The sequence below is a fragment of the Salmo trutta genome, chromosome 1 (assembly GCF_901001165.1).
Source record: "Salmo trutta chromosome 1, fSalTru1.1, whole genome shotgun sequence".
NCBI lineage: Eukaryota > Metazoa > Chordata > Actinopteri > Salmoniformes > Salmonidae > Salmo > Salmo trutta.
This window is the reverse complement of record NC_042957.1, coordinates 54,251,492-54,264,957: the sequence shown is the minus strand read 5'-3', so window position 1 is coordinate 54,264,957 and position 13,466 is coordinate 54,251,492. Positions and strand designations below refer to the sequence as shown.

At 52.3% G+C, this 13,466-nt stretch overlaps 1 protein-coding gene across 3 annotated transcripts in view; it reads right to left on the bottom strand.

Annotated features, from left to right (window-relative positions):
* Positions 1–302: 302 nt before the first annotated feature.
* LOC115200473 (RNA binding protein fox-1 homolog 2) overlaps positions 303–13,466 on the bottom strand; it is a 54,015-nt gene continuing 40,851 nt past the window's right edge. Inside the window, exons 7-13 of one of the 3 annotated variants that reach the window (XM_029763573.1) lie at positions 12,060–12,147; positions 11,873–11,929; positions 11,602–11,740; positions 9,605–9,650; positions 3,989–4,080; positions 3,566–3,704; positions 303–3,454 (exon numbers count right to left, since the gene is read on the bottom strand). In XM_029763573.1, the coding sequence (XP_029619433.1) occupies positions 3,410–3,454; positions 3,566–3,704; positions 3,989–4,080; positions 9,605–9,650; positions 11,602–11,740; positions 11,873–11,929; positions 12,060–12,147 (606 nt within the window). In that variant the 3' untranslated portion in view covers positions 303–3,409. The remainder of the gene's footprint in view (positions 3,455–3,565; positions 3,705–3,988; positions 4,081–9,604; positions 9,651–11,601; positions 11,741–11,872; positions 11,930–12,059; positions 12,148–13,466) is intronic. The other 2 variants (XM_029763591.1, XM_029763583.1) reach the window with 2 other exon arrangements.

The window sequence follows — 13,466 nt, the reverse complement described above, 5'->3', positions numbered from 1 at the left end:
TTCAATAATCTGGAAGTGCATGTCATCAAATTGGCAATTAGCCTCTTGTGCATTAGCGCAATTAACAGGGATATGAGATTTCCTCCAAACTCAACCCAGACATTCACATTCATTAACTTTAGATTGGTTAGAGAAAATTGGCTACTTTAGAGTTCAAGTTGGCATAGTTGCCACCAGCTCTACTACTAGTGAACAATAGGTATGACCTGTGTGGCCAAGACATACCCTATGATTACATAAAAATAATCCATGGCAACAAAATCTACCAAACATTTGACCCAAATAAGGAGTTGAGAAAAGAAGAGTATAAAAACCAAACCGTTTATTATGTACATTCAATAACAATGACAGGAAATAGAAGGCAAACATGAAGATGGCAAAAATGAAGAGAAATACACAAGTCACTTGAAGAAAATAAAAACAATATCACTTGGATCAATGAGCTTAGCAATGCACATGTGAAAACAAAAAAGTCACATGCAATTCCAACTCATGAAATCTCTGTCCAACAACTCCCACTAGGTTGACTTCAGCACAAGGCAGGGAGGGGTAAGTCAGACACAGCTGGGTCTAAGGTGATCTCAGCAGCCGTGAGAGGGCACATGGGAGTCTCCACTGCTGGGTAACAAGTGGATAGTTATGGAGGGATGGTCAGTTGCTGTGCCATAGAGCAGTCTTGTGCTACAATGCAAGGCATTGGAAACAACATTAGTTCAGTCTGTGCTGGACTGCTCTGTGCATGGTGGAACATCATCATCATTGGATTACTTAACATACTTCAAAAGAAAAACTGCAGGGGTTCAACATTCCAAATTAAAATTGAAATAAGAGATATAACTGGTAATTCAAATGATACCATGACCACAGAAGAACATAGATAACCCAGGCATAAACTTAACAAAACAAGCAGTATTTTACATATCATTATTCCCCCCAACTAGAAACAAACTCAAGTGGACTATGTTGAAACCCCTCTCAATCCAGCCTTCATATTTCACATAACCTCCTTTCCATAGAAATTGTTTTGATTCATGCAACAAATGAAATGACTTTTGACCCTGTCCTTCTCACAAAAACATGCATACTGATACTTTTAATACTTTTTAAGAGAAGTTAAAAATTCTTATTGTCATATCATGGCAGAAATACTCAACAGAATAACTAATGCAGCTGTATGCATCCCTCCGGCCCTGATAAAACAGCTAGTAATATGGTAATCATCATGTCAATAGGTGGTTTATGGCTCAGCTCTCTACCTGGGGTCCTCCACTCTACAACTGTCCCTGAACTACACACTCACTCCCAAATGGAAAAAGGAGGCATGTGGGGGCTCTTTAAAACGGTGTGGAATAGAACGCTTTGTTTCACCATCACACTCACTCTAGTCTGACATCTATTCTGTATCAAAATGCCAAATTCCCCACTCAAGTCTACTGTGGACTCCTAAATGTTATATTTAACCCAACATTTTACACTGACTTATCTGCCTGGGACCACTTCATCCAAACCCCTCGTCACATTCAGCAGCCCCATTTTAAAAGACCAGCTGTGCCAGTTCCCAAATGTATTTTGGGGTTTTTAAGTCTATTAAATCTGTTGCTATAAAATTATGTAAATAAATTCATGTTTGCCACTATCTTCCCTCTCCACTTCTCAGATGACACTTCCCAGGACACGGTACTTTTAAAACACCACCATCAGCAAACTGAAAGGGAGCACTTTGAACCCACCATAAAATAGAATAAGAGCTAAAATAACAGCAAGAACAATCATAAAAAGTATAATAAATGTGTACACTTGACCAACAAATGTGCTTTTAGAGAATCTTTGGAACCAAAAGACAAACAATAGCAATAACATATTCAGAGTATATGGAGATACATAATAGGTCAAGGACTATTTATATATTTTTGTTGGTCACTTCCTGTACCTTAAAGTAGCATTGAGGCAGTGACTTTAATACATACTGGACTAGAACATTCCCAAAGACTTAGGAGGGAGGAAGATTGCATTGGGTGAACATTACTGTCACTTCTCGCGTGTCTGTATTTGTGTCAATTTGACAAAAAATATATATTAAAAATGGTGAAAACAAAAGTAACATCAACTTGCAGTGTTTGTAACTCTCATATGTTTCCTACCATCTGGTTTGTTCCCTCAAACCCCTAAGAATTCCATTCTTATCTGTGAATAGCTGGGTCCAGCTTGCATGACCGGTTTCTACAGCATGTTAGCTATGCCCCAGACACTTTCAATGTTTTTACCCCTTTCAGTCACAATGTTGATGCTACACCTGGAATGTCATATAGTCTAGTAAAGACAACATGTATAAGGAGTTGTGTTGAGCAGGAATGAGTTGTACAATATTCTCAAAAGGAAAAATCAAGACAATGTAGGTATATAATAGTAAGGATACATGATACAGATCAAAAGACTTGTGTCATTATTGTTTCAACTACAGTAAGAATCATAATCATAATACTTATAGACCAGCAATAACAGCATTAATCAACTGGAAAATGTGAAAATGATGATGGTGGATGTCATTTCACTGCATCCACATCATATAATAATTTTAAGCAACGCTTTTTCATAGACAATTATAGAAAAGAAAAACTGAGGTAATGCAGAACAAAAACAAGTCATTTTGTTTATTTTTCCTTGTCATTTTCTAACCCTTTATCGTTTTTTGTCTTTTACAGTTGGGTTGGTGGTGTAACGGTAGACTGTTTGGATTTCTTTAATCATTTTCCCGAGCAACAACTGTTACCTAGATTTAACTGCGTCGTCGCTCAGATTTTGTGGTTCAGATTATGGACTTTTTGCTACTTTTGCATCTCTTCATGCCATTCACCTTTTATTTGAACAGGTTCTTTAAAAAACAACTTGGATGTGTTCATTGTTTAACTGATGGGAGTCCACCACTGGGCAGGTTGTCAATGTAGTGTTTCATATAAAGGACCTAAGATTTCAGGCTAGTGATGGCCTACTTTTAGGTCGTACTAACACATTGAGCTGTGTACATATGTGTGCATTTTACATTTGAGTATTATTACCACAGACTATTAGGAGAAAAGGTTTGTAGTGATGTAGTGTAAAAAGTTACTGGTGGGCAGCAATTTCTCCATCCATGTCCAATAGTGTTTTTTTATGTAACAATTCTTGTTCTTCCTACAGTTGTCTTCAATTATTGTTGCCAGTCTTGAAATTCACAGGCAGTTTTCATTCGTCCATTACTATGTCACTGAGTGTGACAGTTGAAGCAAGCCGAGTTACAGTTGAGTTTATCTTGAGTGGATGACCTTTTTCCAAAACACATGGGTTAATACTACCACCCGTAGAAAATGGAGGGGAGCTCTTTCCAAATGAAGAGGTTCAGAAATGTGGAATTCCATGGTGCGAGTGCTGTTTAGTACGGAGCAAACCTACTGTATCCAGCCCGATATAAACTAGCCTGGAGGAGAGAGATAAAGAGAAATTAGAAATAAGGAAAGGAGGATGCAGCTGTTTTTAAACAACAGACAGCAGTGAAAAAGACGTGCGAGAAGTAAATAACTACATTTACATAAAGTGAAGATAACTCAGTTTCCAGCCTGTTGTTGTAGTGTTGCGGCTGGGGGGCTCTTACCATGGCACCGACTCCATAGGCAGCTGCAGCAGGACCTAGAGCGTGGTAGGGATCTGTAGTGTACACTCGCCCATAACTGTCCCAGAGGAATACCAACATATGGATTTCAGCTGCACATAGTTACAGTGAGAATATAACACACACCTTGCACTGACTCATAAATAGGCTGAGATATTACAAATCACATAACATAAGATTTGTAAGTTCAAGTGTATCATAAATACCCACCAAAAAAACCACAACTAAATCATTTCTACTGTGAGTCATAGCCTAGCATGTTATTGTGCGTCAGCCACATTATTGCATTTCGAGACTGCTGCTTTTGGATGCGAGTCCTCAGACGATCCTCCTTATTCTTACCTGTCACTGTAAGCAGCAGCTGCGGCGGCAGCAGTTGCCCCGGTTACAGCAGTAGGCTGAGCAAAGCGATAGGCAGCGGCAGGATAGCCTCCCTGGGAGACAGAGGGACAAATGGAGGCTGTCATCATGGTACAGCTGAGGCAGACAGGATCATTACTGAGGCAGAGTTGTGTAAGTGCTGAGTGAGTTAAAGAATCACACAGTACAACAACCAAGTTTAGAACATTTGTGGTTAAAGATTTACACTGGAGGTTGTTGACAATCGTCAATAATGCAGCATATCAAAGATTCAGAATTATAGAGAAAGATAAGTAACATTTACACGAACCATCCATATTATCGTTGTGATCTCTCATATGCATATAAGACAAAGAAAGAGGGGGGAAATAGAGATGCCACACTCAAACACACTCACAGTGTCACCTCCTGGCATTGAGACTGCATGCATGCCCCAATTCAATACAAATCTATTTGAACACACCACTGCATTTGGACCTAATCATACAGAACACAACCCACAGCATTTCCCTGGAAACCTGCAGTACGACTAGTGACAGGCCAGAGGGAGGGGGGCTGTGAGAGGAGGTAAGGGGAGAGAGAAAGGGTAGGCCTATATCTGTAGTGCATGCAGACGTGAATCAGCATGCTTCAGTAATTGTAGCTCCAGACAGAGTCGAGACCGGGAAGGGGTTGGGGACAGGCTTTAGTAATAAGAAACCGTGTTCTCCTCGTCTTCATTTCAGCCCCACAGGGCACTGCTGCTACACAGATAGAGTATCTTCCAGCTCATCTCTGTACCTGTTCCAGCTATGGATGTTACTCAGCATAATGGACGTGGTAACTTCCAATCATAAGAAATGGTGCTGGGAACATTGGTGTTCGTATGAAATAAGAGGCTCTCTGCCAGTGACTTAAAGACAAATACAACTGCCTCCTTTCATGTTATCACTGCCAGCATTCTACCTTTCAGAGACCAGGTTCTCTTTGAACAAACTGGCAAAACACACACGCTGTTTAGTAGCTTAGTAACAAACCCCTTCCCCACAATCCACCTGTGCAGATGTCAGTGAGTTAGTAGGAAAATGAAAAGCAAGTTACCGTTTCAAAACAAAACAACATCAAAAGATCCTAATCACCAGAGGGATAATAAAACACAGTGTGTTTGGTAATGACCCTACCTGAGACAATCTGCCACTAATGACAGAGTCCTGAAACACTATTCTATAGAGAGAACAGAAACAGCCATTGTCAACCTGGACACACGCCCACACTGACAGACACGCCCACACTGACAGACACGCGCCCCGACAGACACGCGCCCCGACAGACACGCGCCCCGACAGACACGCGCCCCGACAGACACGCGCCCCGACAGACACGCGCCCCGACAGACACGCCCACACTGACAGACACGCCCACACTGACAGACACGCGCCCCGACAGACACGCGCCCCGACAGACACGCCCACACTGACAGACGCGCCCACACTGACAGACACGCGCCCCGACAGACACGGGCCCCGACAGACGCGCCCACACTGACAGACACGCGCCCCGACAGACACGCCCACACTGACAGACACGCCCACACTGACAGACACGCCCACACTGACAGACACGCGCCCCGACAGACACGCGCCCCGACAGACACGCGCCCCGACAGACACGCGCCCCGACAGACACGCGCCCCGACAGACACGCCCACACTGACAGACGCGCCCCGACAGACGCGCGCACACTGACAGACACGCGCCCCGACAGACACGCCCACACTGACAGACGCGCCCCGACAGACGCGCGCACACTGACAGACGCGCGCCCCGACAGACGCGCGCCCCGACAGACGCGCGCCCCGACAGACACGGGCCCCGACAGACACGGGCCCCGACAGACACGGGCCCCGACAGACACGCGCCCCGACAGACACGCGCCCCGACAGACACGCGCCCCGACAGACACGCGCCCCGACAGACACGCCCACACCGACAGACACGCCCACACCGACAGACACGCCCACACCGACAGACACGCCCACACCGACAGACACGCCCACACCGACAGACACGCGCCCCGACAGACACGCGCCCCGACAGACACGGGCCCCGACAGACACGGGCCCCGACAGACACGCCCACACCGACAGACACGCGCCCCGACAGACACGCGCCCCGACAGACACGCCCGCACCGACAGACACGCCCGCACCGACAGACACGCCCGCACCGACAGACACGCCCGCACCGACAGACACGCCCGCACCGACAGACACGCCCGCACCGACAGACACGCCCGCACCGACAGACACGCCCGCACCGACAGACACGCCCGCACCGACAGACACGCCCGCACCGACAGACACGCCCGCACCGACAGACACGCCCGCACCGACAGACACGCCCGCACCGACAGACACGCCCGCACCGACAGACACGCCCGCCCCGACAGACACGCCCGCCCCGACAGACACGCCCGCCCCGACAGACACGCCCGCCCCGACAGACACGCGCCCCGACAGACACGCGCCCCGACAGACACGCGCCCCGACAGACACGCGCCCCGACAGACACGGGCCCCGACAGACACGCCCACACCGACAGACACGCGCCCCGACAGACACGCGCCCCGACAGACACGCCCGCACCGACAGACACGCCCGCACCGACAGACACGCCCGCACCGACAGACACGCCCGCACCGACAGACACGCCCGCACCGACAGACACGCCCGCACCGACAGACACGCCCGCACCGACAGACACGCCCGCACCGACAGACACGCCCGCCCCGACAGACACGCCCGCCCGACAGACACGCCCGCCCCGACAGACACGCCCGCCCCGACAGACACGCCCGCCCCGACAGACACGCCCGCCCCGACAGACACGCCCGCCCCGACAGACACGCGCCCCGACAGACACGCGCCCCGACAGACACGCGCCCCGACAGACACGCGCCCCGACAGACACGCGCCCCGACAGACACGCGCCCCGACAGACACGCGCCCCGACAGACACGCCCACACTGACAGACGCGCCCCGACAGACGCGCGCACACTGACAGACGCGCGCACACTGACAGACACGCGCCCCGACAGACACGCCCACACTGACAGACGCGCCCCGACAGACGCGCGCACACTGACAGACGCGCGCCCCGACAGACGCGCGCCCCGACAGACGCGCGCCCCGACAGACACGGGCCCTGACAGACACGGGCCCCGACAGACACGGGCCCCGACAGACACGCGCCCCGACAGACACGCGCCCCGACAGACACGCGCCCCGACAGACACACGCCCACACCGACAGACACGCCCACACCGACAGACACGCCTACACCGACAGACACGCGCCCCGACAGACACGCGCCCCGACAGACACGCGCCCCGACAGACACGCGCCCCGACAGACACGCGCCCCGACAGACACGCCCACACTGACAGACGCGCCCCGACAGACGCGCGCACACTGACAGACGCGCGCACACTGACAGACACGCGCTTCGACAGACACGCCCACACTGACAGACGCGCCCCGACAGACGCGCGCACACTGACAGACGCGCGCCCCGACAGACGCGCGCCCCGACAGACGCGCGCCCCGACAGACACGGGCCCCGACAGACACGGGCCCCGACAGACACGGGCCCCGACAGACACGCGCCCCGACAGACACGCGCCCCGACAGACACACGCCCACACCGACAGACACGCCCACACCGACAGACACGCCCACACCGACAGACACGCCCACACCGACAGACACGCCCACACCGACAGACACGCCCACACCGACAGACACGCGCCCCGACAGACACGCGCCCCGACAGACACGGGCCCCGACAGACACGCCCACACCGACAGACACGCGCCCCGACAGACACGCGCCCCGACAGACACGCCCACACTGACAGACACGCCCGCCCGCCCCGACAGACACGCCCGCCCCGACAGACACGCCCGCCCCGACAGACACGCCCGCCCCGACAGACACGCCCGCCCCGACAGACACGCCCGCCCCGACAGACACGCCCGCCCCGACAGACACGCCCGCCCCGACAGACACGCGCCCCGACAGACACGCGCCCCGACAGACACGCGCCCCGACAGACACGCGCCCCGACAGACACGCGCCGCGACAGACACGCGCCCCGACAGACACGCCCACACTGACAGACACGCCCACACTGACAGACACGCGCCCCGACAGACACGCGCCCCGACAGACACGCGCCCCGACAGACACGCGCCCCGACAGACACGCGCCCCGACAGACACGCGCCGCGACAGACACGCGCCCCGACAGACACGCCCACACTGACAGACACGCCCACACTGACAGACACGCCCACACTGACAGACACGCACCCCGACAGACACGCCCACACTGACAGACACGCCCACACTGACAGACACGCACCCCGACAGACACGCACCCCGACAGACACGCCCGCCCCGACAGACACGCGCGCCCCGACAGACACGCGCCCCGACAGACACGCCCGCCCCGACAGACACGCCCGCCCCGACAGACACGCCCGCCCCGACAGACACGCGCCCCGACAGACACGCGCCCCGACAGACACGCGCCCCGACAGACACGCGCCCCGACAGACACGCGCCCCGACAGACACGCGCCGCGACAGACACGCGCCCCGACAGACACGCCCACACTGACAGACACGCCCACACTGACAGACACGCGCCCCGACAGACACGCGCCCCGACAGACACGCGCCCCGACAGACACGCGCCCCGACAGACACGCGCCCCGACAGACACGCGCCGCGACAGACACGCGCCCCGACAGACACGCCCACACTGACAGACACGCCCACACTGACAGACACGCCCACACTGACAGACACGCACCCCGACAGACACGCCCACACTGACAGACACGCCCACACTGACAGACACGCACCCCGACAGACACGCACCCCGACAGACACGCCCGCCCCGACAGACACGCGCGCCCCGACAGACACGCGCCCCGACAGACACGCGCCCCGACAGACACGCCCGCCCCGACAGACACGCGCCCCGACAGACACGCCCACACTGACAGACACGCCCACACTGACGGACACGCCCACACTGACGGACACGCGCCCCGACGGACACGCGCCCCGACGGACACGCGCCCCGACGGACACGCGCCCCGACGGACACGCGCCCCGACGGACACGCGCCCCGACGGACACGCGCCCCGACGGACACGCCCACAATGACAGACACGCCCACAATGACAGACACGCCCACAATGACAGACACGCCCACAATGACAGACACGCGCCCTGACACAAGCGCACACAGAGCGGCCCGGCTACCCATGTTGGAACCCCGTGTTACAACGCCAGACTACAACACCCTCTGTTACAGTCTGTCTTCTGGGAAAACTCAGACCCAGAGGTGTGATCCCAGGCAGCGGTGGAATGGTAAAGTACAGAGCGTAACTCTTAGCATAATTCAACATAGGAGCTGTGTGCATGAAACAGTCGTTTTTTTCAGTCACATTTGGGCAGCTCTGTGCAGCGCAATTAATTATGCACATGCAGAAACGCACAGAGAGAAAGGAGAGAGTCGTGAGGGAGTGTGAGGAGTGGGAATCTACTTACGTATAAGTCTGCAGCTCCATAAAACCCACCATCCTGATACACCACGCTAAGAGAGACAGGCAGACAGAGGAGATGGCAGACAGAGGAGATGGCAGACAGAGGAGATGGCAGACAGAGGAGATGGCAGACAGAGGAGATGGCAGACAGAGGAGATGGCAGACAGAGGAGATGGCAGACAGAGGAGATGGCAGACAGAGGAGATGGCAGACAGAGGAGATGGCAGGTGAAGAGAGGGGTGGAGGGAGGAGATGGGAGGAACAGGAGCAGTGGAGATGGAAGGGTCGGTGTGTAGTGAGATGGGAGGAACAGGAGCAGTGGAGATGGAAGGGTCGGTGTGTACAGTGAGATGGGAGGAACAGGAGCAGTAGAGATGGAAGGGTCGGTGTGTAGTGAGATGGGAGGAACAGGAGCAGTAGAGATGGAAGGGTCGGTGTGTACAGTGAGATGGGAGGAACAGGAGCAGTGGAGATGGAAGGGTCGGTGTGTACAGTGAGATGGGAGGAACAGGAGCAGTGGAGATGGAAGGGTCGGTGTGTAGTGAGATGGGAGGAACAGGAGCAGTGGAGATGGAAGGGTTGGTGTGTAGTGAGATGGGAGGAACAGGAGCAGTGGAGATGGAAGGGTCGGTGTGTAGTGAGATGGGAGGAACAGGAGCAGTGGAGATGGAAGGGTTGGTGTGTAGTGAGATGGGAGGAACAGGAGCAGTGGAGATGGAAGGGTCGGTGTGTAGTGAGATGGGAGGAACAGGAGCAGTAGAGATGGAAGGAACAGGAGCAGTAGAGATGGAAGGGTCGGTGTGTAGTGAGATGGGAGGAACAGGAGCAGTAGAGATGGAAGGGTCGGTGTGTAGTGAGATGGGAGGAACAGGAGCAGTAGAGATGGAAGGGTCGGTGTGTACAGTGAGATGGGAGGAACAGGAGCAGTGGAGATGGAAGGGTCGGTGTGTACAGTGAGATGGGAGGAACAGGAGCAGTAGAGATGGAAGGGTCGGTGTGTAGTGAGATGGGAGGAACAGGAGCAGTGGAGATGGAAGGGTCGGTGTGTACAGTGAGATGGGAGGAACAGGAGCAGTAGAGATGGAAGGGTCGGTGTGTAGTGAGATGGGAGGAACAGGAGCAGTGGAGATGGAAGGGTCGGTGTGTACAGTGAGATGGGAGGAACAGGAGCAGTGGAGATGGAAGGGTCGGTGTGTACAGTGAGATGGGAGGAACAGGAGCAGTAGAGATGGAAGGGTCGGTGTGTAGTGAGATGGGAGGAACAGGAGCAGTGGAGATGGAAGGGTCGGTGTGTAGTGAGATGGTCCAAGACCAGAGTGGCAGGAATGAAAGCCAGTGTGGAGGAGAGTAAACAGGGAGATGATTGAGGGGAAACGTGAACGCACAAGGAGAGAGATAGAACAGTTATTTCACACACATGCAGCATGCAGAGGAAATAGACCACCATTTATTTGTTCCATTACTGCTGAACCAAGTGGTATTATAAACATGACTGTATTATAGGGTACCATCCTCTATCAGCATCCCCCAGGGAGAGGGAACGGAGGCCCATTTACATTGACAAGGTCCTGGACAGACTGAGGACAGTCAGCCAGTCGTTTGTTTGAAGTCAGGCAGTAGTGGATTAAATATAGAAGAGGCATTTCCTGCAGTACTAGTTTAAAAAAAACATCCAGAATATCACAGCAGTTGCATCCCCATTAACCAATTGGCACAGCCCAGCAACATGCAACACAGTACAGTTTCTCTGTGAGTCAATCTAGTGGAATTACCGGAACACAGAAAAATAGGAAGAAAAGGTGTCTGGTCTTTGTGTGCAGTGTGACGCAGAGGATCATATTATTGTTCTGCTCAGAGGGAGTTTGTGTCTATACTACCAAACTAATAACATTACACGTATTGGTATTTATAGTAAACTACTGAATTTACTGAAGGAACGTATATAAATGTCATGTTAAGTGTGTCTGTTCAGAGGATGGATTCTGTAGTTGAATCCCTTACCCAGGGTAGGCAGGGAGGGCAGGCTGCGGCACCGCCGCTCGCACCGCGCTGTACATTGGCCTTCCCCGGCCCCTAAGGTGGGCACCACGGAACGCAGCTGCCGTGGAGGCTGCCGCAGACGGGTAGGGGAACCCCGGAACTGAGCGAGAGGGAAGGAGAGAGAGGGTATGAACGTCCAATGCCTGGGGGCGCTATGAATTAGGGATGTTTAAATGAAGACAGATTTGGGTGAAATGAAGAGCATGCAATCTAAGAGGTAGACGAGGTTTACCTGCATAGAGCTCTGGTCCGTACATGGCCTGCACCATTGGGCTTAGCTTCCATCCTGCTGAGAAGCAGAGAGGAGGCAGAAACAGGAGGGATTCATATAGATAGGGGATACACAGGGAGATGGGCAGCTGACTAACAGTCAGTTAGGGATCATAATGAGGCTAATGGAGTGGTTTGCATCTGGTTACCATATGGCAGGGTGCTAAGGGCCTCTCCGTTGGGGTAGGGGCTGACCATCTTCTTATTGGTCATCACCCTGGCCGTGGCATTGTTAACCTGGGGAGTGGGAGGAGGGACAGTGAGCACAACGTTCTATTCAATTCAGGAAACACACACAAACACTCTTAACACAAAAGACAATCACACAAGTGGACCAATATTAGACATTTACACGTGATAGCAATTCAGAAAATAAACCATATCTAACTATGAATGTATGAATAATACAATGGTAATAACACTCCTGCTGTCTAAGATCATCAGACCATTTGCCAAGAAAATGGTGATTGTGTGTACACATACAGGGAGGCCACAGTTACAGTCTGCTCCCATTCACCATCGCTGGATCATTCACATCAATATGGTGGTGGGTTTGATGCATCACATCGTTACCTCCTCCCTAGCCAGTTATACGACAGCTGACAACATCGGTTATGATGAAGTAGTCTCTGCTCTCCCTTACGGTGTTTGTGTGCGCGTGTGTACATGAGTGGGTGGAGGATTGTTAGGGGGAATCTTAGTCATGCAATTAAAGTGTTCTGCCCAAGAGGAGTGTAATCGATGATTCATTGTGGAGACAACTAGCTACACGGAGGGCCAGTGGTTGAGCCCAGCGGTGAGAGGAAGAGAGAGATTTATAGGTAAGAGAAGAAAGGAAGACGGAGAGATAAGGAGAAGAGCAGGGATACGTGGCAGGAGAATAATAATATGTGTTTGCAGTATGCAGGTGTGTGAACAAAGACGGGTATTTCTGTCTAGTGCTGCGCCCGGCTGTTGAATCAAGATGGCGGCTAGCTAGGCTAATCCCCTCACTGAACTTCAAAGGGCCATATTAGGCTCCCTTAATCTTTATCCATCTCCATTGATGGGGGTTTATGAGAATGACTGTTGTGTCGTGCAATTTCACAGTTTGAGTGTGCCGTCGCGCCATGTCAAACTTTGTTGTGAGCTACTAATGACCTATTGGCCAATTGGAGAGCTTTGAGAGTTCTATGTGACGAAGTTCCACTTAGAAAGCCATTATGGATTCAGCCACCTTCAACACCCCACTAGTCATACTCTATCACTGCAGCCCTCATTCAAATGGAAATGAGAATTACCTCATTTTCCTTCATTGCAAATGAGATGGTCAGCCTTGAGTGATTCAATTAGCTGACATAATTGTCTCTGTGAGTGAAGACACTAAAATAAAACGAATAAATCAGCCTAATGAATCAGATTAATGCTGATAATCTTTTTATGTCACAGCATTCATATCCGGGTCATTTATAAACCTCAATTTTGGGTGTGATAACTGGGCAATGATGCATTTCCTTATGTATAGTTAGTGGTGTGTCAATGCCAGGGGAGGTAATGCAATTTGATCAATCTCACAG